Source organism: Rhinopithecus bieti, unplaced genomic scaffold (assembly GCF_001698545.2).
Source record: "Rhinopithecus bieti isolate Rb0 unplaced genomic scaffold, ASM169854v2 scaffold_11291, whole genome shotgun sequence".
In the NCBI taxonomy this organism is placed as follows: Eukaryota; Metazoa; Chordata; class Mammalia; order Primates; family Cercopithecidae; genus Rhinopithecus; species Rhinopithecus bieti.
This window is the reverse complement of record NW_016807158.1, coordinates 1261336-1282170: the sequence shown is the minus strand read 5'-3', so window position 1 is coordinate 1282170 and position 20835 is coordinate 1261336. Positions and strand designations below refer to the sequence as shown.

General features: G+C 43.0%; 1 protein-coding gene and 1 long non-coding RNA gene across 3 annotated transcripts in view; one reads left to right on the top strand and one right to left on the bottom strand.

Moving 5' to 3' along the window:
• LOC108534864 (uncharacterized) overlaps positions 1-17082 on the bottom strand; it is a 30348-nt gene extending 13266 nt beyond the window's left edge. The window contains exons 1-4 of the long non-coding RNA XR_001887047.1: positions 16810-17082; positions 15906-15972; positions 13293-13372; positions 4519-4663 (exon numbers count right to left, since the gene is read on the bottom strand). This is a non-coding gene — a long non-coding RNA (uncharacterized LOC108534864). The remainder of the gene's footprint in view (positions 1-4518; positions 4664-13292; positions 13373-15905; positions 15973-16809) is intronic.
• The window catches only part of MAGI2 (membrane associated guanylate kinase, WW and PDZ domain containing 2), a 1515811-nt gene extending 1495636 nt beyond the window's left edge, over positions 1-20175 (top strand). For both annotated transcript variants that reach the window (XM_017880419.1, XM_017880418.1), the window contains one exon: positions 17291-20175. In XM_017880419.1, the coding sequence (XP_017735908.1) occupies positions 17291-17562 (272 nt within the window). In that variant the 3' untranslated portion in view covers positions 17563-20175. The remainder of the gene's footprint in view (positions 1-17290) is intronic.
• Positions 20176-20835: the final 660 nt, after the last annotated feature.

Sequence of the window (20835 nt, the reverse complement as noted above, 5' to 3'; positions counted from 1 at the left end):
TTTACTGTTGGGCAAAACTTTTTGGAAAGCACTACTAACAAGCTTTAGAATACAGTTTCTGTCTTCAAGGACTAAATAATGTAATTATGAAAGAAAGACATAAAAAGGAGAGTAAACACATGAAGAAGCAAGAGATAGGCTAAGGGTTTACTACAACAAAGTAAAAAAAAAAAAAAATTCAGACCACAATTAGATGTCAAACAAGAGGGTGTATTTTAGGAAGCAGAATACAGGCTGGAATGACGAGTGGAAGCCAGTGGCCAGATGGCCTGTCAGGATGATGCTGTAACATCTCACTTTAAGGCAATAAGGGCTGAGGTCAACCTCAGGAGAGTGGGAATGAACCCAAGTGACATTCTGAAAAAATACTGAGGGAACTTAATGACTGATTTATAGAGAGATTAAGGGAAAGGAAGAGGTTAAAGGAGATTTCAGAATCACCACACTGGGCAGGTCCAAACCTGCTTGTTCAATCTGTTCTCAATCTCAGCTATGGCATCACCATCCACCGTCACACAAGCTGGAGCCCTAAGAGTCACTTGGGACCCCTCATTCACTCACTCCTACCCCCACACATCTCCTCAGTCCTGCTATTTCTCTCCTCCACTACCTTCCAGAGCTGATCCCTCCTGCTCTGCTTTGTCCTGCCCCGTCCCATCTCTCACCTACACAGCAGCCCTGCCTGCGACCATGGCTCCTCATCTCATCTCAAGGCTGCATCAGTACCCATGCCAGGGATCTAACACACACCTCTGATGCTCAGGCTTCAAACCCTCCAGTGCTTCTCCAGTACCTGCACAGTGGACGCCATAGTCCTGTGTATGTCCTGCAAATGCAGAAGTGCATCATGGCTTCCTCTGCAGCACACCGCACCTCACATCCTATGTTTCAACCATGGAATCCATGTGGAGTCCCCCCAAATACCATGCAGGAGGCACAGAACTTTAACAGGTGTGTTGTGGGAAGTCAGGGACCCTGAACGGAGGGACCAGCTGAAGCCATGGCAGAAGAACATAAGTTGTGAAGATTTCATGGACATTTATTAGTTCCCCAAATTAATACTTTTATAATTTCTTACACCTGTCTTTACGGCAATCTCTAAACATAAATTGTGAAGATTTCATGGACACTTATCACTTCCCCATTCAATACCCTTGTGATTTCCTATGCCTGTCTTTACCTTAATCTCTTAATCCCGTCATCTTCTTTGTAAGCTGAGGAGGATATATGTCGACTTAGGACCCTGTGATGATTGCGTTAACTGCACAAATTGTTTGTAGAGCATGTGTGTTTGAACAATATGAAATCTGGGCACCTTGAAAAAAGAACCAGATAACAGTGATGTTCAGGGAACAAGGGAGGTAACCTTAAACTGACTGCCAGTGAGCCGGACAGAACAGTGCCATATTTCTCTTCTTTCAAAGGCAAATAAGAGAAATATCGCTGAATTCTTTTTCTCAGCAAGGAACATCCCTGAGAAAGAGAATGCACCCCTGAGGGTAGGCCTATGAACGGCCCCTGTGGGGGTGGCCACCTTTTACGGTTGAAGCGAAAGGGATGAAATAAGCCCCAGTCTCCTGTAGCGCTCCCAGGCTTATTAGGAGGAGGAAATTCCCACCCAATAAATTTGTGTTCGACACGGTTGTCTTGCTCTCAAACCCTGTTCGCTGATAAGAGTTATCAATGACAATTGCGTGCCGCAACTTCATTAGCAATTTTAATTTCCAACCCATCGGTGGTCCTGTGATCTCTCACCCTGCCTCCACTTGCTTTGTGATATTTTATTACCTTGAGAAGTATGTGATTTCTGTGACCCACACCCTATTTGTGCACTCCCTCCCCTTTTGAAAATCGCTAATAAAAGCTTGCTGGTTTTATGGCTCGGGGGAGCATCACAGAACCTGCCGACATGTGATGTCTCCCCTGGACACCCAGCTTTAAATTTCTCTCTCTTGTGCTCTTTCCCTTTATTTCTCAAACCAGCCAAGACGCCTAGGAAATAGAAAAGAACCCATGATAGATATCAGGGGTGGGGTCAGGTAAATGAATGAGTGGATGTAAGACTGTAGGAAAGTCAGAATCATGTGGCTGATTCTAGAAAATAATGAAAAGCTTAGTCTGGGTGTATAAAAGTGAGATATTTCAGGTGAGTGCAGTGGCTCATGCCTCTAATCCCAGCACTCTGGGAGGCCAAGGCAGGCGGATCACTCGAGGTCAACAGTTCAAGACCAGCCTGGCCAACATGGTGAAACCCTGTCTCTACTAAAAATACAAAAATTAGCCAGGCATGGTGGCACACACCTGTAGTACCAGCTACTGGGGAGGCTGAGGCAGGAGAATTGCTTGAACCCAGGAAGCAGAGGTTGCAGTGAGCCAAGATCGTGCTACTGCACTCCAGCCTGGGTGACAGAGCAAGACTCCATCTAAAAAATTCAATAAAATAAAATAAAATAAAGTGAGATATTTGGGTTTTTCCTCTTTTCAAGGTAGGCAAGAGCTGGATGTGCTTCAAAGTAGAAGAGAAGGGACCACTTGAAAGAATGGCTGATTATTAAAGAAATAGGGAATGATTCTGCTGCTTACAATAAAATTATGATCAGCTAGTCTTCACCTCATGACTGTTTCCTCAGGGAGGCCTCCCTGAACCCCTAAATGAGAGTACCTCCTTCATTAAATGCTTCTGTAGCACCTTTCGTCTTTTTTTCCCCCAACTTTCTTTTCATCACATTTGAAATCACTTTTTCTGTGTCTACCTCCTATAATAAGCTCCTTAAAGGCACATCACTTTGTCATAACAAATTAAACTTAAAACACAGCACCTGGCACAAAATAGATATTAATTAGCCACAAGATTAGTAGAATTTCTCCACCCTAAGAGTGAGCGTGCTTCAACTCGTCAATACAAATAATACAGAAATTTGCTGATAAGACAATCGAAAACACCACAATAAGTTGTAATTCACGTGTAGTTTATATGTTGGTATTCTGGGTTGACTCATCTGTTTAGGTAAGACAGAGGGATTGAGCATCACTCTCCTGCTTAAAAAATCTCACTGGCAGCCCATTGCCTACAGGGTGAGGGTCCCACTCCTCGGTTGGCACATAGGGCTCCCCCCAACTTGCCTTCTGAGCCTCTACCTCTTCACCACCACCCCATGCACCCCTCCCTCTTCCCACAGCAGTCCACTGAGCTCAGCCCACTTTCTGGGATACTCTTCCCTACTCTCTGCATCTAGTGGACTCTTATTCTCCCTTCAAACTCAAACTCACACTTTCCCTAAGGCCCATATACAGAACAATCTGTTCTCTTCCCGCCCACTCCACAGCACCCTGTACTTCCCTCTAGAAGTCTAGAAATTTGAAATAGTACCATGAGTTCCCTGAAGGCACTGTGTCTTGTTGTTCTTTACTTCTCCAGTGCCTTGCACAAGCCTGTATAAAAATTAGTAGTTTCGGCCGGGCGCGGTGGCTCAAGCCTGTAATCCCAGCACTTTGGGAGGCCGAGACGGGCAGATCATGAGGTCAGGAGATCGAGACCATCCTGGCTAATACGGTGAAACCCCGTCTCTACTAAAAAACAAATACAAAAAACTAGCCGGGCGACGAGGCGGGCGCCTGTAGTCCCAGCTACTCGGGAGACTGAGACAGGAGAATGGCGTGAACCCGGGAGGCGGAGCTTGCAGTGAGCTGAGAGCCGGCCACTGCACTCCAGCCTGGGTGGCAGAGCAAGACTCCGTCTCAAAAAAAAAAAAAAAAAAATTAGTAGTTTCTTTTTTCTTTTTTTTTTGAGACAAGTTCTTGCAGTGGCTCACTGCACCCTTGATCTCCTGGACTCATGTGATCCTCCCACCTCAACCTCCCAAGTAGCTGGGACAACAGGCACGCACCATCACACCCAGCTAATTTATTTTTTTGTAGCGATAGGGTCTTGCTATGTTGCCCAGACTGGTGTTTTCTAGTGAATAAAGAAAACTCTGGGTCCTCCTTGACTGCTGTCTTTCCTCACACCCCACATTCAATCCATCAGCAGGTCCACTCTAGTCTATCTTCAAAAAGATGTCCTGAATCCAACCCCTTCTCACTTCCTCCATCATAACCACCCATATCCAAGCTACCATCACATCTTGCTCGAGCTACCACAGTAGCCTCCAGATTGCTGTTCTTGATTCCACCTGCAATCTGTTTTGCACACAGGAACCATGTTTGGCCTTTTAAAATACCATTTCTCTGCTTGAACCCATCCAGTGGCTTCCATCACACTTGGAATAAAATCCAGACTCTCTCAAAGCCCTATATGATCTCACACTTCCTTCTACCTCCCAGTCCTCTTGTCATTTCTCAAACATATCAAGCCCTCTCTCAGCAGGATCTTTGCACTGTTACATTTGCCTAGTCTGTTCTTAGCTCAAATATCCAAGTGACTTTCTCCTCCTCTGCATTCAAATCCCTGCTTAATACCATGTCCCGTGACGAGCTTATCTAAAACAACACCCACTACTTTCTATCTCCTTTACTTACCTTATATTTCTTCATTGCACCAATCCATATCACTTTCTATTATCACCTATTTGTATATTAATCTTTGATCTCTTCCAGTATGATAGTAAGGACCATGGAGACAGGAATATTGCTTTCTTCATGGGCATATTTTCAGTGCATAAACCTGTACAACACAAAAAGTAGATGCTTAATAAATATTTGTTGGCTAGGCACAATGGCTTAAACATGTAGTCCCAGCACTTTGGGAGACCAAGGAAGGCAGATCATTTGAGCCCTGGAGTTCAAGACCATCCTGGGCAACATGGCGAAACCCCATCTCTACAAAAAATACAAAAGGTGTGTTGGTACACACCTGTAATCCCAGCTACTCAGGAGGCCGAGGCAGGAGGATTGCCTGAGCCCAGGAGGTCAAGACTGCAGTGAGCCGATATTATGCCACTGCACTGCAGCCTGGGTGACTAAATAAATAAATAATGTTTGTTGAATAAAGCAGCTGGGTATTGGGTTCTAACATAGAAAGATATAAACGAGAAGAAAGGGTTTTGAAAGATAAAGCTGGGTACAGAAAAAAAAAATATCTAAGGATACCCTTGCTGAAATACAATAACACAGTTGGACAGCTCCAGGCACAAGAGCTCTATTTTCACTAATTCATTTTTTTAAACAGCCAGAATTGTTTAAAAAAAAAAAAAAAAAAAGGCTTTGGCTTTGTCCCCTGGGGACACGCTTTTGGGGATACGGTTGCACATCACTTATGAGGCCTTAGTCTAGAAGTGAATTAATCTTATGCCCGAGCCCTGCACATAAATGGTTTACAGAGGAGACGAAGAGGTCAAGAGGAAGATCCTGAATACCCCAGCAGGTATGGATTTAGCTGGAGCCCAAGAGTATCCTCTGAGTAATTCATTTCCACTTCTTCCATCTTTGGCAAGATGTGGCTATTATCAGTTTCCATCATCTCTCCTATGACATAAGTACTTTTTGATTAATTATTCTCATCCCCTATTTCAGCTCTCTGCCACTTCAGACAGGGCTGTATTTCTGTGATGCAGAAGAACACGATTCTAGAAAAGCTTTGAGATTAAAAATGCCTTCTAAAGATTAAAGTAAAAACTCTTTAATTCAGATTCTTCTAACTCTACGAACTCAGAATTCACTATCTGTCTCGTTGGGCTAAGGCTCATCTTGAGCTAATGGTGAGGGACACAGAGGCTTGAAGTTATAAAGCAAAGTAGTGGTGGAAATATTCTTTCCAAAAGATGTAATCAACTTAAAACTTTCTTCACCCAGGTTTAAAATACTTATCAGCACTATTAAGTTTTCCATTTTAAAATTGAGTATTCTTTACATACATTAAAATTTACCCTTTTAGTGTAAATTCTATGAGTTTCAAAAAATACATAGTTATATCATCACTACCATAATTAAGATATAGAACAGTTTCATAACCTCCTAAAATTCTCTTATCCCCCATTGTAGTCAAGCCTCCTCCTACACCCAGCCCTGGAAACCACTAATCAGTTTTCTCTCCCTTTAGTTTTGCCTATTTGAGAATGTCATACAGATGGAATCACACAGTATGTCACTTTTTTAATCTGGCTTCTTCCACTTAGCATAACGCAGCTGAAATCCACTCACGTTGAGTGTATAAGTCGCTTGTTCCATCTCATAGCTGAGAACTATCCCATTGTACCACAGAGTGCTTATCCATTTGCCAGTTGATGGATATTTGGGTGGTTCCCAGTTTTTGGTGATTATGAATAAAGTCACCATAGAAATCCGCATACAGGTTTTTGTGTGAACATAGTTTTATTTCACTCAGGTAGACACCTCAGAGTAAGACTCCTGAGTCAGATGTTAACTAAATGTTTAAGGATCTGCCAAACTGTTTCCTGAAGTGGCTACTCTACCATTTATTCCAAACAACATTGTGTGAGAGTCTTAATTACTCCCTGTTCTTGCCAGTAATTTTCAGTTGTGTCATTATTTAATTATAGCCATATAGGTATGCAGTGGTATCTCATTGTAGTTTTAATTTTTATTTTTCTACTACTGATGCTGAACATAAAAGATGCTCTTTTATGTGCTTATTTGCACATCGCATATCATCTTGGTAAATTGTCAATTCGATTATTGGATTCAGGGCAGACGGGGTGGCTCATGCCTGTAATCCCAGTACTTTTGGAGGCCGAGGCGGGTGGATCACAAGGTCAAAAGAACAAGACCATCCTGGTCAACATGGTGAAACCCCATCTCTACTAAAAATACAAAAATTAGCTGGACGTGGTGGCGTGCACCTGTAATCCCAGCTACTCTGGAGCCTGAGGCAGGAGAATCGCTTGAACCTGAGAGGCAGAGGTTGCAGTGAGCTGAGATCACACCATTGCACTCCAGCCTGGTGACACAGCAAGACTCCATCTCAAAAAATAAAAATAATTGGATTCAAACTATTAATTTAATGGCTAATGTGCATATAACATCTATATAGATTATTTCATTTGCTCTTTACAACTCTGAGAAGGAAGTAGGACAGGTATTGTTCCATTTTACAGATGAGAAATTGAGGCTGAAAATGTTACATGACTTCCCAAGTTCACACCAAGGGGCAGAACTAGAGGTGGAAGCCAGGTCTCCCAGTCGCCACTCTCTACCACAAGTTGCTGACTTGCTTCGTAAAGACAAGCAGGGCAAATCTTGACTCAGCAGGACTGTGAACAGTCAGCTGAGGCTCCAAGTGACTTAAAGCCCTAGAAAAAATTATGGAAAGGTAAAGCCTGTCCTTCCCTGCTGTGTGACAGATGTTTCCAACCCCCTTACTTCAGCAAAACTTCCCTGTGCATTATATCCCTTCTTTAGAGTCTTAACTCTCAGCTACCAATACTTAAAAACAGAGTCTATTAAGCAAATCTCTGACTTCCTTGCCTTTCTACCACCAGAGTAGAGATTTCTGCACTTTAATGGGAGTTTTGAGAGACACTGCTTCTTCATGCAGTGGTTTTCAGCATGCAGTGGTTTGCAGACTGTTCTGTTACAGCCTGGAGCATCCCAAGAAATGGCCTAAAGGGCCTCTGTGGGTGGGAGTCAGGGTGGGTGGCAGCAGGCTTTGGGTCCTACTTGACTAACCAAAGCAGTTCCATTTTTATCTGTTTTACATATTGGGCTTTCATTTAAAATTGTATTTGAGAAGGAGGATGTGTCGCTTTCCAAACAGGTTTGAAAACCACTGCCTCAAAGTTTGTCTTTAAATATTTGAGGGTAAGAAGGTCTCCAAGCATCATTCAAACACTTAACACATGCTTGAAATAAATGAACCAGCACATTTCTCATAGATTCTCTAATGCAGATTTTACTCATTCAAATTCATCCTTAGGCATCCCCACATTCCCAAACCAGTCCCGGATTTTTTAAAATCTTAGAAAATGGAGCTGAGTTTCCTAACCTGTGCTCACACCTCTCGTGAGTTATACCAAGATATTGACTCCCCTTAGCCCTCAGAGTGTTCAGAAAGAATTTGGTATCTTCAGACCTTGATCATTCTCATGTTTACTCCAGTGCACTGTCTAGATATCATCCTTTTTTATATGTGTCCCAATGTGGAAAAGGTTGGAAAACCTCATTAATATAAGAGTAGTGTTTTGGGTTTGCGCTCTAGAGTTACTCAGTCAGTTATCCTGATTCTCACTTACTAGCTGAGTGGTCCTGGCAAATTGCTTAATTTATGTACCTCTCAGTTTCCTGATCTTTGAAATGGGGATAATAGCAACATAGTTCTTTTTTTGTTTTTTTTGAGATGGAGTCTCACTCTGTCGCCCAGGCTGGAGTGCAGTGCACAATCTCAGCTCACTGCAATCTCCGCCTCCCGGGTTCAAGAGATTCTCCTTCCTCAGCCTCCCTAGTAGCTGGGATTACAGGCGTGCACCACCTGTATTTTTAGTAGAGATGGTGTTTTGCCATCTTTGCCAGGCTGGTCTTGAACTCCTGATCTCAAGTGATCTGCCCACCTCGGCCTCCCAAAGTGCTGGGATTACAGGTGTGAGCCACTGTACCTGGCCTAAGAGCACCATAGTTCTTTGAACTGTTATGAGGATTGAAAGGTAATGTACATATGTGATCCACGCAGCAGAATTCCTAGTACATAGAAGGCACTCAATAGATAGTAGCTCCATTGTTAACAGCCCCACCTATCCATAAGATTTGCCCTTTTGGCCATAGAGGGAGCTAAAATTTGCCATAGATTCATTGCTGCACCTTTGATTATGCTTTTAAAATGAATATAAATGTGAAGCTTCGATAATCAAATACCATCACCACTGTAGAAGTTATTAATGTTCATAACATCTAGTTTACATCTCTGGTAATAAAAGTGAAACAAATACATGTTTGAAGGCCATTACGATGGCTCCATACTTGGAAACAATGCTTCAGAAAGAGCAGATGCAAAGTAAAATAATTTGTTCTGCAATTTTTTAAGGTACTTTTACATTTTATTACAAAAAGCAATCACCTTAGTGATGGCTGAACAGATGCAAATGAACCTTTATAGTTTGAACACAATCCTTAAAACGTTTCTCTTTTGAATGCCAAATGACTTCACGTTACTGTCCTTTGATCTACCTTAATCATTTTAGTATTTTCCTATAATATTCTAAATTAAAAGAAAATAGATTTCAATACAACCACACCAGTATTGTCTAACCCCAGACAACTGTAGGTTGCAATAGGAAAGAGTTTTTATAAGGAATGACACTAAATTCATGGATCTTTTTACAGAATAATTCTAGTCATTTGAGCAGTAAGTATTTATGTCTCAAAGTGACTCCGTGTCTTCAGTATCTGAGTATTTTCAATTCAATTCAGCTTCAAGGAATGTCACTGTGAAGATATTTTTTTAAGTAGATAGTAATATCCCTGACCTTAAGAAATCCAATTCTGTTGTTCTCTGATTGCAGGTCATATTTCTTTCTTTTTTTTTTTTTTTGAGACGGAATCTCACTCTGTCACCCAGGCTGGAGTGCAGTGGCATGATCTCAGCTCACTATAAGCCCCGCCTGCCAGATTCAAGCAATTCTCTTGCCTCAGTCTCCTGAGTAGCTGGGATTACAGGCATGCACCACCACGCCTGGCTAATTTTTGTATTTTTAGTAGAGACGGGGTTTTATCATGTTAGCCAGGATGGTCTTGAACTCCTGACCTCAGGTGATCCACCCGCCTCGGCCTCCCAAAGTGCTGGGATTACAGGTGTGAGACACTGCATCTGGCCTGCAGGTCATATTTCTAGTATTTTCACAGATCAATGCTCGAATCATAGCGACTCTCCCCCTGTGTCCAAGGTTCAAACACAAATGGCCTTTCAGAGTCTCCATTAGGAATAATGATGGACCTGCTTCTGACAATCAGTTTAGATGGAAGTTTCTGTTATACTGCCCTAGAAGACATGAGCCCTCATTTCTCAGTCAGACTAGCAAACAGTAAAGACATGCAGTGTCAGTGCTTCAGCTGAGTTTGTAGAACATTACCCAATTCCAAAAGCCATTCAATGGCCCTTAGCTACCAGCTGTGTAGCCTTGAACAAGTTCCTTAACCTCTGTGTCTCTGTTTCCTCATCTGTAAAATGTGTCTGTTTACATGTATTAACATTAGTTAATACATTTCAAGGCCTTCAAAGAGTGCCTGGCATCTAGTAAGTACCTCAGTCAGTGTTAGCTATTGCCATTATGAGTAGTATCAATAGCAATAATGCTTCTATTATCTTCCTGACCACTCTAATCCAAAAGGCAGTCATTAGGGGGTTCGTGCCCTGTACTGAAAGTAGGAAAGCAATGTAGAACTCTTATTCATGGCTTCAGCCTGAAGCTGGATGCCCTAAGGCCATTGGTGAGAGTTATGGGACAGTTAACAAAGTCTCTTTCCCACCCACCTCCAGCCCCACCCCCCACCTCCAGCCCCAGGCGAGGCGCGTGGCTGCTCGTCACGTGTCTAACTACCCTGGCACCCCACCCCTTGCCCACAATCTCTGGCTCCCTTCTAAGGGTTTTCTTGTTTACATTTTGTTACAAAAGCAATCACCTTGGTGATGGTGGAACAGATGCAAATGAACCATTATAGTTTGGGCACAATCCTTAAAAGATTTTTCTTTCTCAACCTTTGTGTCTTCAGCACAGGATAAAATTAACTCTCCTTTGATGTGGGTTATGCTTTCCTCTTCTGTACAAATGTTTGCTGGAGATAAGAGCCATATGGGAAAACCCAGAATACAGATACTTATTTACTGCAACAAGCAGTTTATTCCTACTGGGTCAGCTCTCTGGTTTTACCATCACTTTGGTTATATATCATAAATAAGCTGTTGAAACACAATTTCTGTAGATGAGATTTTTTTATCTCTGGCTTATGAAGTGAAGGAGCACATTTTATTTTTTAATATTGCTGGGCTCCTACAAGATAATTTGAGAAACCATACATCTTGTAACTCAAAAATAATGGGGTGTGTATGATCTGTGTGTATATATACTGATATGTACTTATGGATTAATCAATCTGTTTTCTAGGAAAGATCCAAACTGGCTAGAACTGACAATAGGAAGGGTAAGAAACTTGATCCTAACTTAGGAGAGGGGCTTGCTTCTCCCACAGTGAAATATAAGATATTTAGAGTCTATCTTACCTGTGGGTTCATTGGAACATTCTCTGGCATGTTGGTTAATGACTTCCCAGGGACAGAGCTCCTTTAAGTAAAGCTATTACTGCATCATTAGAGCTCATAAAAAGGGAAAGAACAACCATAAAAATTCAGAATTTGACTTTGCGCCCTGGGAATCCGAGCTTCTCTTCATCCCTCTCCATCCTAAGGGGCCTCCAATGAAAGCTGGGAACTCTTCCTAGTGTATTTCTGTGGCTGGCTTCCTCCTTGTTCACTCTCCCCAAACTTAGTCATTTCCCCTCCTGCTTCACATACACATTACCATTTCACCACCATCCTCCCTCTCAAAACTGATCAAAGTTCCAAACACAAACCTGTTTTTGACAGATTATACTTTAAATGAAAATCCTTTGCCCTGAAGTGTTTCCTCAAGTCAGCATTTGATTTCAAGTCTTCCATTTCTATTTGTGGAATATATGTATTCACTCATCAAATATTCATCAAGCACTTATTTTTATGTCAAGCACTATGCTAGTTATTAAGTACACTGTGATAAACAAGGCCAATGTGGTCATTGCCCTCATGAAACTTACAGCTAGCATTTGAGACTGATGTTTATCAAATAAGCAAGCAAAAGTATAATTACACATTATAATTACTACAAGGAAATAAAATCGAGATGCTAGTGAGGAAGGTGGAGTATCTACTGTAGATTGGAGTTCTCTGGGATGATATTAAGAGTCCTGAAGGATAAAAAAGAACCCGCCATGTTCTTTTTAGATAGTTGTGGGGAAGCTTTCCCCCAGCAGAGAAGTCAACAATGATGTCCCAGAATAGAAAGTGAGCTTGGAACATTTGAAGAACTGAACGAAGACCAGTGTGGGTGGACAATAGGCAATGAGGGGAAATGAAGCTGGCGAGGCTGGCAGGGGCCAGATCATGCAGGCTTTTGTAGGCTATGTTAAATCATTTTGGATTTTGATCTAAGAGCAGTGGGGATCCATTGAGTGTTCAAGCAAGGGAATGGCATGATCTAATTTATGTCTCAAAGAGATTGCTGTGAATGTTATACAGATCATCACTGGAGGTGCGCAAGAGTAGAATGAAAGAAGAGTGGGTTTCTGTGGCCAATGTGAGAAATAGCTTGGCAGGCCAATCCCTTGAGTAGGGTAATTAGGTTAGTTGCCCTAGGGAGGGTATGTGGTTCACAGTAGACTACACTTCTCTTTTCTGAATAGCACTGAAATTCATTTTTGAAATTTCTGTCTTCAACAGCATCCCCAAGGGTTTATGAAAGATGTCCACACTGTGGCCCTCTTTTAATTGTGTCTTCAGCAGCCCACAGTGGTTGCATCCTTCCAGGAAATCCCTATATTTTGAATTAGGGCGGTGAAAGTGAAGGTGAAGATAAGTTGACAGAGTCCACATATATTTGAAGATAAGACTAATAAGTCTTGCAGGTGGGTTGTATTTGTGCAATAAGGGAGAGAAAGGAATCAAGGATGACTCCAAGTGATGACTGTACCATTCACCAAGATGGAGAAGTAAGGGAGAGAGTACAGGATAGGCTTGGGGGGGGAAAGATTTCTATTTGGACTTGTTAGATTGAAGAAGCCAATGAACTGTCCAAGTGGACATCAAGAAGGCAGATGGACATACCAGTGTGCAGCTGGTAGAGCTCAACAGAAATATTTGGGAGTATTGTTGTATAAAAGCTGCATGAATAATGACAACACCTAGGAGGGAATGCAGAGAAAGAAAACTACATAGACCAAGCCCTTAAAGGGTCAGGTAAAATAAGAGGAACCTGCAAAGTAAATTGAGGTGAAACTGCCAGAAGTAGGATAAAAAGCAGGAGAATGGGGTGTCCTGACAGCCAGGAGTCCAGTTTGTTAATGGAAGTAGTCAGCTGGGTGAAAATGTGGTGAGATATAGTCGTCCTGCAGTTTCTGTGGGGGATTGGTTCCCAGACCCCCACAAATATCAAAATGCTCAGATGCTTAAGTCCCTTATATGAACTGGTGCAGTATTTGCATATAACCTACATATATCCTCCCATATACTTTAAACCATCTCTAGGTCACTTATAATACCTAACACAATGTAAGTGCTATGTAAACAATTGCTATACTGTGTTTTAAATTTGTATTACCTTTAATTGTTATATTGTTACTTCATATTTTATCCCAAATATTTTCCATCCTCAGTTGGTTGAATTTGCAGATGTAGAACCTGCGGATGCAGAGGACCAACTGTGTTAAGTCGAATACAGAGTCCTCTGGATTTCACAACAGAAAGGTCATTGGCAACCTTGACTAGAGCAGTTTCACCAGGACGGAGGTAGAGAGGGCAGGCTGAGGAAGCCAGATGGGAATGAAAGGCTGTTTCCTTCTTAATTTCAGCCACTGGGCCTGAGGACATTGGACAAAGGGGCCGCATAATCCCAGCAGGCCAGATATGGCTGACTTCATCCTTCTACGATGGGTCTCTGTTTTTTCTAATTGTAGTTAGAGCATCTCAGAACATGAATGATGCTGTGTAGCACATCTTCCTTGGCAACCACCTCATAAATGAACATGATCACACACTTTAGCCGATATCCAGGTTCAAAAAAGGAGAAAGGGAGACAAGGAAGGAAGGAAGGAAGGAGGGAAGGGGGGAGGCAGGGAAGGAAGGAGGCAGGGAAACAGGGAGGCAGCCAGGGAGGGAGGCAGGCAGGGAGGCAGGGAGGGAGGCAGGCAGGGAGGGAGGCAGGCAGGGAGAGAGGGAGGGAGGGAGGCAGGGAGGCAGACAGGCAGGCAGGCAGGAAGGAAGGAGAAAAACATGGTCTGAAGGAAGCAGAACTAAATTGAACTCTTCTGGTTACTATATATCAAGATTTCGTAAAGACTAGATTTTCCAGTCTTAGAGAAGGACTCTTCCTGTCCACCACAATCTGTGTCACCTTGCTGAGGCAGGTGATAGGGCAAGGTGGGATACGGGCTGCCTGCTGAAGAGTCCCCTGGTGCTTTACAGAGCTTTGCAGGCTAGTGCCTGGGCAGACACCACACGTCTGATACTGAACTGAAGAGTTCCTATGCAGAAAAACGAAACTATTCAACCACTCATATAGATGTCTCTTTTAAATCACTTTATGATATAGTAAATCTTAATTTCTCATATTTTTAATCAGTAGTGACTTGGAACATTTTAGCTTTTAGTTTCTCTCACTGTTAAGTGTTTAATGATCTATGAACAAACTCCTGAGAAACTTTTATAAGAGGAATCTTTGAATTTGTGAATAATTTCACCTTTCACGATATGAAAAATCAGTGGAGGAGGGAAAGAAAAGAGTGTCTCCCTGAATCTCAGAAGTAATTTGAGGCCAACTGATGATGGATGGACATTTATTTGTCTGGTTTAATATGTTTTCATTTTTCTGGATAGGAACTCTCCAGTTCAGTGCCAGACATGTAGTCAGATGTTCAGAAATAAATGCTAAATCTTCTGCTTAAGGACAAGATCTGGTTCCTGTTGGTTGGCAGTGGCCACTGTTCATGCCCATTTCACATATTTTGATCCTATTTGCAAGGTAACATCTTGGGATAATTTCTAAGTAAAAAGAGTCAAGAACCCCAAAATTTTACTCCCGACTGGCCCATTTTGTAATCTTGGTCAAGTTACTTAACCTCTCTCTGCTTCAATTCCTCCTTCAGGAGATAGTGTGAGTTATATCAACCTACTCCCTTTATCTAAGAAGTAATTTGAGGCCAGCTAATTAACTCTACCATATGTGATGTAATGATGGGGAAAAGAGCTATTAAAATGTGAAATGTCATTACCATGGTCCAAGTCCGAGATCACTCGTACACAAGCAACCCTCTAGTTAGGCCTTTTGAAGACCACTTTTTAACTCTTCTAAGCTGTATCTCGCTAGATGGGTGGGTTGCCACCACCTATCATTTGTCAGTCTGATTTTAAACTCTAACCCACCCAAAAGTAGAACACATTCTCATTTTCACTGGATATATTTGCCTTTGAGGATTTCAGACTATTCCTTAAGGTAACCAAGGATACCTGAGGTGTAGCAAAATGACACCTGGGAATCACAGCACCTGGAAATGACTGCCTTATTGCGCTTATTCAAAACCTCACCTGCAAGGGTACTAGTTAATGAAGCGGCTTCCACAGGAGCCCAATCCGTAAGTAGGCAGCAGGTGGGGTGCAGAAGAAAAACATGCTTTCCCTTAGAAAGTGTATGTCTCACATTTGTAAAGTTGGATATTTTTTCCCCGTCTTACAAAGGAAGAAATTGAGGCTCAGAGAGATTTAGTTGTTGGTCCAAAATCACGTCGCCAGTAAATACATGCCAGAGCCAGGATTAGAGTCCAGGGCTTCTGATTCTCTTCTAGGATTTTACTATGTGAAAATGATAATGGACATCAGCGTATGGAAGAAGGAAGGTTAACATTATGCCCAAAATGTTCCATTCGAATTTCACGTAGAATGAGAAACTTTTTTCATCTGCCATTCTAAAGATGGCCAGAATTACGGGGAAAACCAACGCCACTGCCCTTTTCCTCTCCTTACTGCTTTATAAATCAGTATCAAAGGTACTATATAAGAATCCTCAAGTTTCAAACAAAGTAGACCTTCGACATTAAATGACTGAGTATGCACAAGTATCCCTGACAGCCTCTGACACGTTACAGAGGCAGGAACTTGAATCACATGCACTGAGGCTGCTGTATGGGACTGAATCTTTTAGCTAGTGAGGGAGGCTCACCTGGCACCCAGAATTCAAATCTATCCATGTGGTTTCTTTGTTCTCCACTCACAATCATATACCAGTTCTGTGGAAGAAACATTACACTCTAGAATATCACAAAATTTGAGCATTTCCAAGGTCATGAGACGTATTTCTTACAAATATCAAGGATTCACAGTAATTGGATTCCCTGCTTTCATTTCCCCTTAGTGGCCAGAAGCTCCAGGGAAATGTTGTTGCTCACAGTCGTAGCTAACTCATCTCAGATTCCTAATACATCTGTCCTTCTACTTGGCTTCTGATCAGCTGTTGCTTAAAAAAAAAAAAAAGTCATCTCTCATTTTTATCATTGTTTTATATGTGTTTTGATGTTGTCAATCGTCTTAGATCCTTTTTGGAAGTAGATAACTTAAATCCTAAGTAACTGTTGGAACTAGACTTCCTAGAAAGAATCATCCTAGTCCTGGGGCCCTGCATAATGTTAGAAGTACTAAGAAAAATTAATTTCCATCCGGACTTGGCAAAGAAAAATAATGTAATTAAGGACGATTTTAAAAAAAAGATCGTTTTAAAATGAATTTATCCATATTCTGAAACTGACAGCAGCTAGGAATATGCTTTGAGTGACACCTACTGGTTGAGAACGTGAGAACGTCACTTTCCAACTTCGAGAGAACCCAGATCAGTGTTTCTCAAAACTTGGCTCAAGACCAAGCTTGTCCAACCCGCCGCCAGCTTTGAATGTGGCCCAACACAAATTCGTAAACTTTCTTAAAAGATTATATTTATGCCTGGACTTTTTTTTTTTTTTAGCCTATTGGCTATCGTTAGTGTATTTTACTCGTAGCCGGAGACAATTCTAATATGGCCCAAGAAAGCCAAAAGATTGGACACCCCTGCTAGACCACCTTTTCAGAATCACCTGGGTGCCTGATAAAATACAGAGAACTTCCTGGGCCCCGTGCTGCTAAAATCTCCGGGCCTGGTCCTCCCGGGGAATCTGTATTTTTCACCACCACCCTGGTGATTCCGAGGTCTGCTCGAGTTGGAGACCCATTGATTGATTCAAGAGCTGTCAAGTGAGCTGTCCACACTGGACTATCAGGCCCGAGGACACCCCTGGAAGTTAGCAAGGCCAAGGCGAAGGGATTAGGCCCGGGCTTCGCGTTCGCCTCCCCGGTCCACGGACGGGGTTCGGGGCGTGGGGGCTAAGTGGGGCGGAGGGAACCCCAAATCCCTGGGGCGCGGCCGCTGCCCTCTCGGCAGTGGGGGTGGGGTGGGGCGGCGGTGGCTCCGGCCCCTGAGAGCAGTCGCCCCATCTGCCTGCCCCTGTCCCCGGCATAGAGAGGGCGCGGGGAAGTCCTGCGCGCGCCACTGCTAACGTTTGTGCTTCCCGTCCACAGACGAACCCGCCCCCTGGAGTTCTCCCGCTGCCGCCGCCCCAGTCTGCGGAAGTAGGCGTCTCCCTGGACGACGGCCTCGCTCCATTCTCTCCATCACATCCAGCCCCACCCTCCGACCCTTCCCACCAGATAAGCCCAGGCCCGGATATTCCACAACGGGAACACGAGTTAGGAAATCCAAAGGAGCTTCGAGCCTCGCGGCCAGAAGAAGCGGCGCCTCGAGCAGAGAGCGCTCGGGCGAGTCCGGGCAGAGGGCGCGCGGCCGAGGCTAGAGTGAGGGCGCCCGCGGCCAAGGGCAGGCCCAGGCCGGGCAGCCGCCCTCGAGGCCAGGGCGCCCGGCTCGCGGCGGCAGGACGCGGCGGACGCGCACGGCGGCGGGAAGGAAGGGCGCCCCGCGCGGCGGCGCTCCGAGCTCTCCGCGCGCGAAGGCGCCGTTCCTGCGCCCCTGACCCGTTCGCCGGGCCGGCCCAGTGCTGCTGGCGCGGGAGTCCCAGCGCTAACGGGTGCGCGCGGCGTCCCCGGGCCGCCCGCGACCCCCGGGGGTGCGCCCCTGCGCGCAAGGCTGCCGTCGCGCCGGGGCCCTGGAAGGTGCCAGGCTCTGACAAGCTGCCGGGCGTCCTCAAACCCGGCGCCTCGGCCGCCAGCAGATGAGCCGCGCGGCCAGGCCCCGCCCGCCCCGGCGCAGGCCGTTCTTCTTAGGTTCCGTCTCACGGCGTTTTAATTTATTTTCACTGTCACACGCATAGATCCACGAGGCGCTAAGGCCTGGGAGCATCGACGTGAAGTCCCACGTGTCCGGTGTGCTTGGGCGGCATCGCGTCCACGCGCAGACCTAAACTGATCCTAAAGCCCCCGGTTCCATTGTGGGGGCTTTGGCAGCTATGGAAGAACCAAAATAACGTGAAGAACATCACAGAGAGACAGTGCAGTGTAGCTTTAGTTTGAGAAAAAAAAATATTCCTCCCCACTGCATGAAGGATTTGGATGTCATCCAAACTTTATATCAAGAAACTGGACAAGTTAAGAGCAATCACAAACTGGAATATCGCCTTAAAAATCAAACTGCACGGAGCAAGCTGAAACTGAGACAAGATTATATCTTTTAATTGATCTAAAGCGTTGTAAATAAATTGTTCTCGACATATCTAGACAGGGGTTAAAGGGTTTCTTTGACACATTCGGAACCGTTCACCCATGACATGTTTCCATGGCTCACCCTTGGCATCCATCCTCGGTGTTAGCAGCAGCGTTCCCTGCCTCCTGCAGGATGACTTAGAAATCTAGTGAGTTTCTTGGTGTGATGCCATTTTTATTGCCATTTCTGTGATCGAATCATATCTCTGTACATTTTCAGTGGTAGAAAAAAGGTTTTAAAAATTGTATCCTAGGGAACAGTTTGCCATAAGTCAGAATTTTGCAGTTTAGCTCATAGATCTTAATTGGTTTTTCTCTAAAATATGAATGTTATAATTGAAGGACCACAATTTGTTTAATCAAGATTGGCAACGCTGCAGTTCCTTTATGAAGAGGCTTTTCTGTCGTCCCAGGCTAGCAGAGATGGATAGCTTCTTTGTCAGCAATGTGATTTCATTTTTGTCTTATTTTAAACCCTGTCTCATGACTTCATTTGCACTTTGACAGAGCAGAGGCAGAGTATTTGTCTTATATTTCTCAGACTATAATGAATCTCTAATGTTAAAAAATTATAACCAATTTATTTTCATTAAAGAACGTGAGTCTTTTTAGCATTCCTTTCTGCTTATCCTTCTTACTCTTTCTTCCTTTTGTTTCCATTGGTTTTCTTTCGTCTTGTATTCTTTGCAAGTTTTTTATTTTGTTAGCGACTTCTAGATGTTTATCTTCATGGATCTATGATTGGCCTCCTAGTAAAATTCTAAGCCTTGCCTTTCCTGCTGTTTTAGCATTTCTTTGTAAAATGTTAGCTTCAATTAATTATCTATTGGTACTTACTGTAGCTACACATATTAAAAGGCAAAGTGTTTCTGAAGGCAATTTCTTTTTAATATGCCCTGAATGAATGAGGCTTCATCCTTTCCATATTCTAACTCTTTATAGGCGTTCAAATGCAAATAAGCTTCACCTCCCTGCACTTGCAGTCTAAAAAGTAAAAGGGGCGATCAGGTTCATCTCAAAGGTCACAGGTAATAGCCTTCCTGGGCTGATCGTTCCCTCTCCTTGTAACTGCAGCATCCTGAGTAGCAGTTTAATTTTCATCAGACATGGGAGTAGTTTAGTTGTTTGACAGGAGGAGAATAAGGTTGAAAGCCTCAAGTGAAGGATCTTGCAGCTTGTAAAAGCAATTTCCAAAAATGAAACCCATTCATCATAAACAAAAGCACAAACACATGTAGCAGTTTATAATGCTTTTGGTTTAATCTCAATTAGTCTTTCTCCCCTGGACTAGAAATCCAGTATAGTTTGCCATTAATTTATTGAATCTGGTTTTGGACAATGCTTCTGTAGTGTAGCTGCACGTCCTGGTACTGTATCCTCCGACCTTTATTTTCCATGTATCACAAAAGGAAAAAAAAATTGAGATTACACTGGCATAAACTCTAATTTGCACAGTTCACAGCTACTACTTGTGCAGTAATTGCTTTATGCGGCTGTAATCCATAACCTGTGAAGACAGCACATCATCTAAATCCCATTCCAAATAATATTTCTGTGTAGTGTTAGCTGTGAATTTACCCTGTACAGCTGTATCTCTATAAATATAATTCCATGTATTAATAGTCACAGAAAGACTGTAAGTGAGCAACTATTTTTATGAAACGCACCACTATGGATAAATTAACTTTTACAGAAATCTTGTTTACTGTATGATATTCTAAAACACTGTCAAATAAAATATATATCCAAAATATTTTCTTTTCCAACTATATAGGCTGTGTGTTGATTTGAAATAGATTACTGGGAGTTAACTTAGTTTTTCAAAACTGCAGTTTTCATCGATTTTTTTTTTTTTTTTTTTTGGATGTGTAAGTTTTAATGCTCCAAATAGGAGTTTTTTGAAACTTGAATCTAAAAGGAGTGGCATTACTGGGAAAGATTGTTGGCTTTTTTGGCCAGTTTTCTCAGTCTCGTTGGTATTTGCTTGTCAGGTTACTACATCATTTATGAATTGGCTGTATGTTGCTTGCTACATTGATTGATATTTTACCTTTTTTCAAAAAGGATTTAAAGTATCCATCTGTAATAAATTCCATCACATTTTTTCCTTTTAATTCTGAAATTTTCTCATACAAAATCCCAAGGAGTTCATGCAGAAGCCAACATAGCGAGCAGCAGTGAACTGGTCCAAAATGAATGGTCGAATATAGCTTTTGTCATGTATTGGGATGCCTGTGGTAGGAAGGGAGAGTTCTGCTTGGCTTGTGAGTGATTACAACCCTACCATCGAGGAGTTGACAATCGGAACGAACAGTTCAACACTAATCAAGACTCCCCACTCCACCTGTCAGTAGGAGGCCTAAAGTTCCCAAACTCAATCTTTTATTCCAATACAAAAATTAATATCGTGC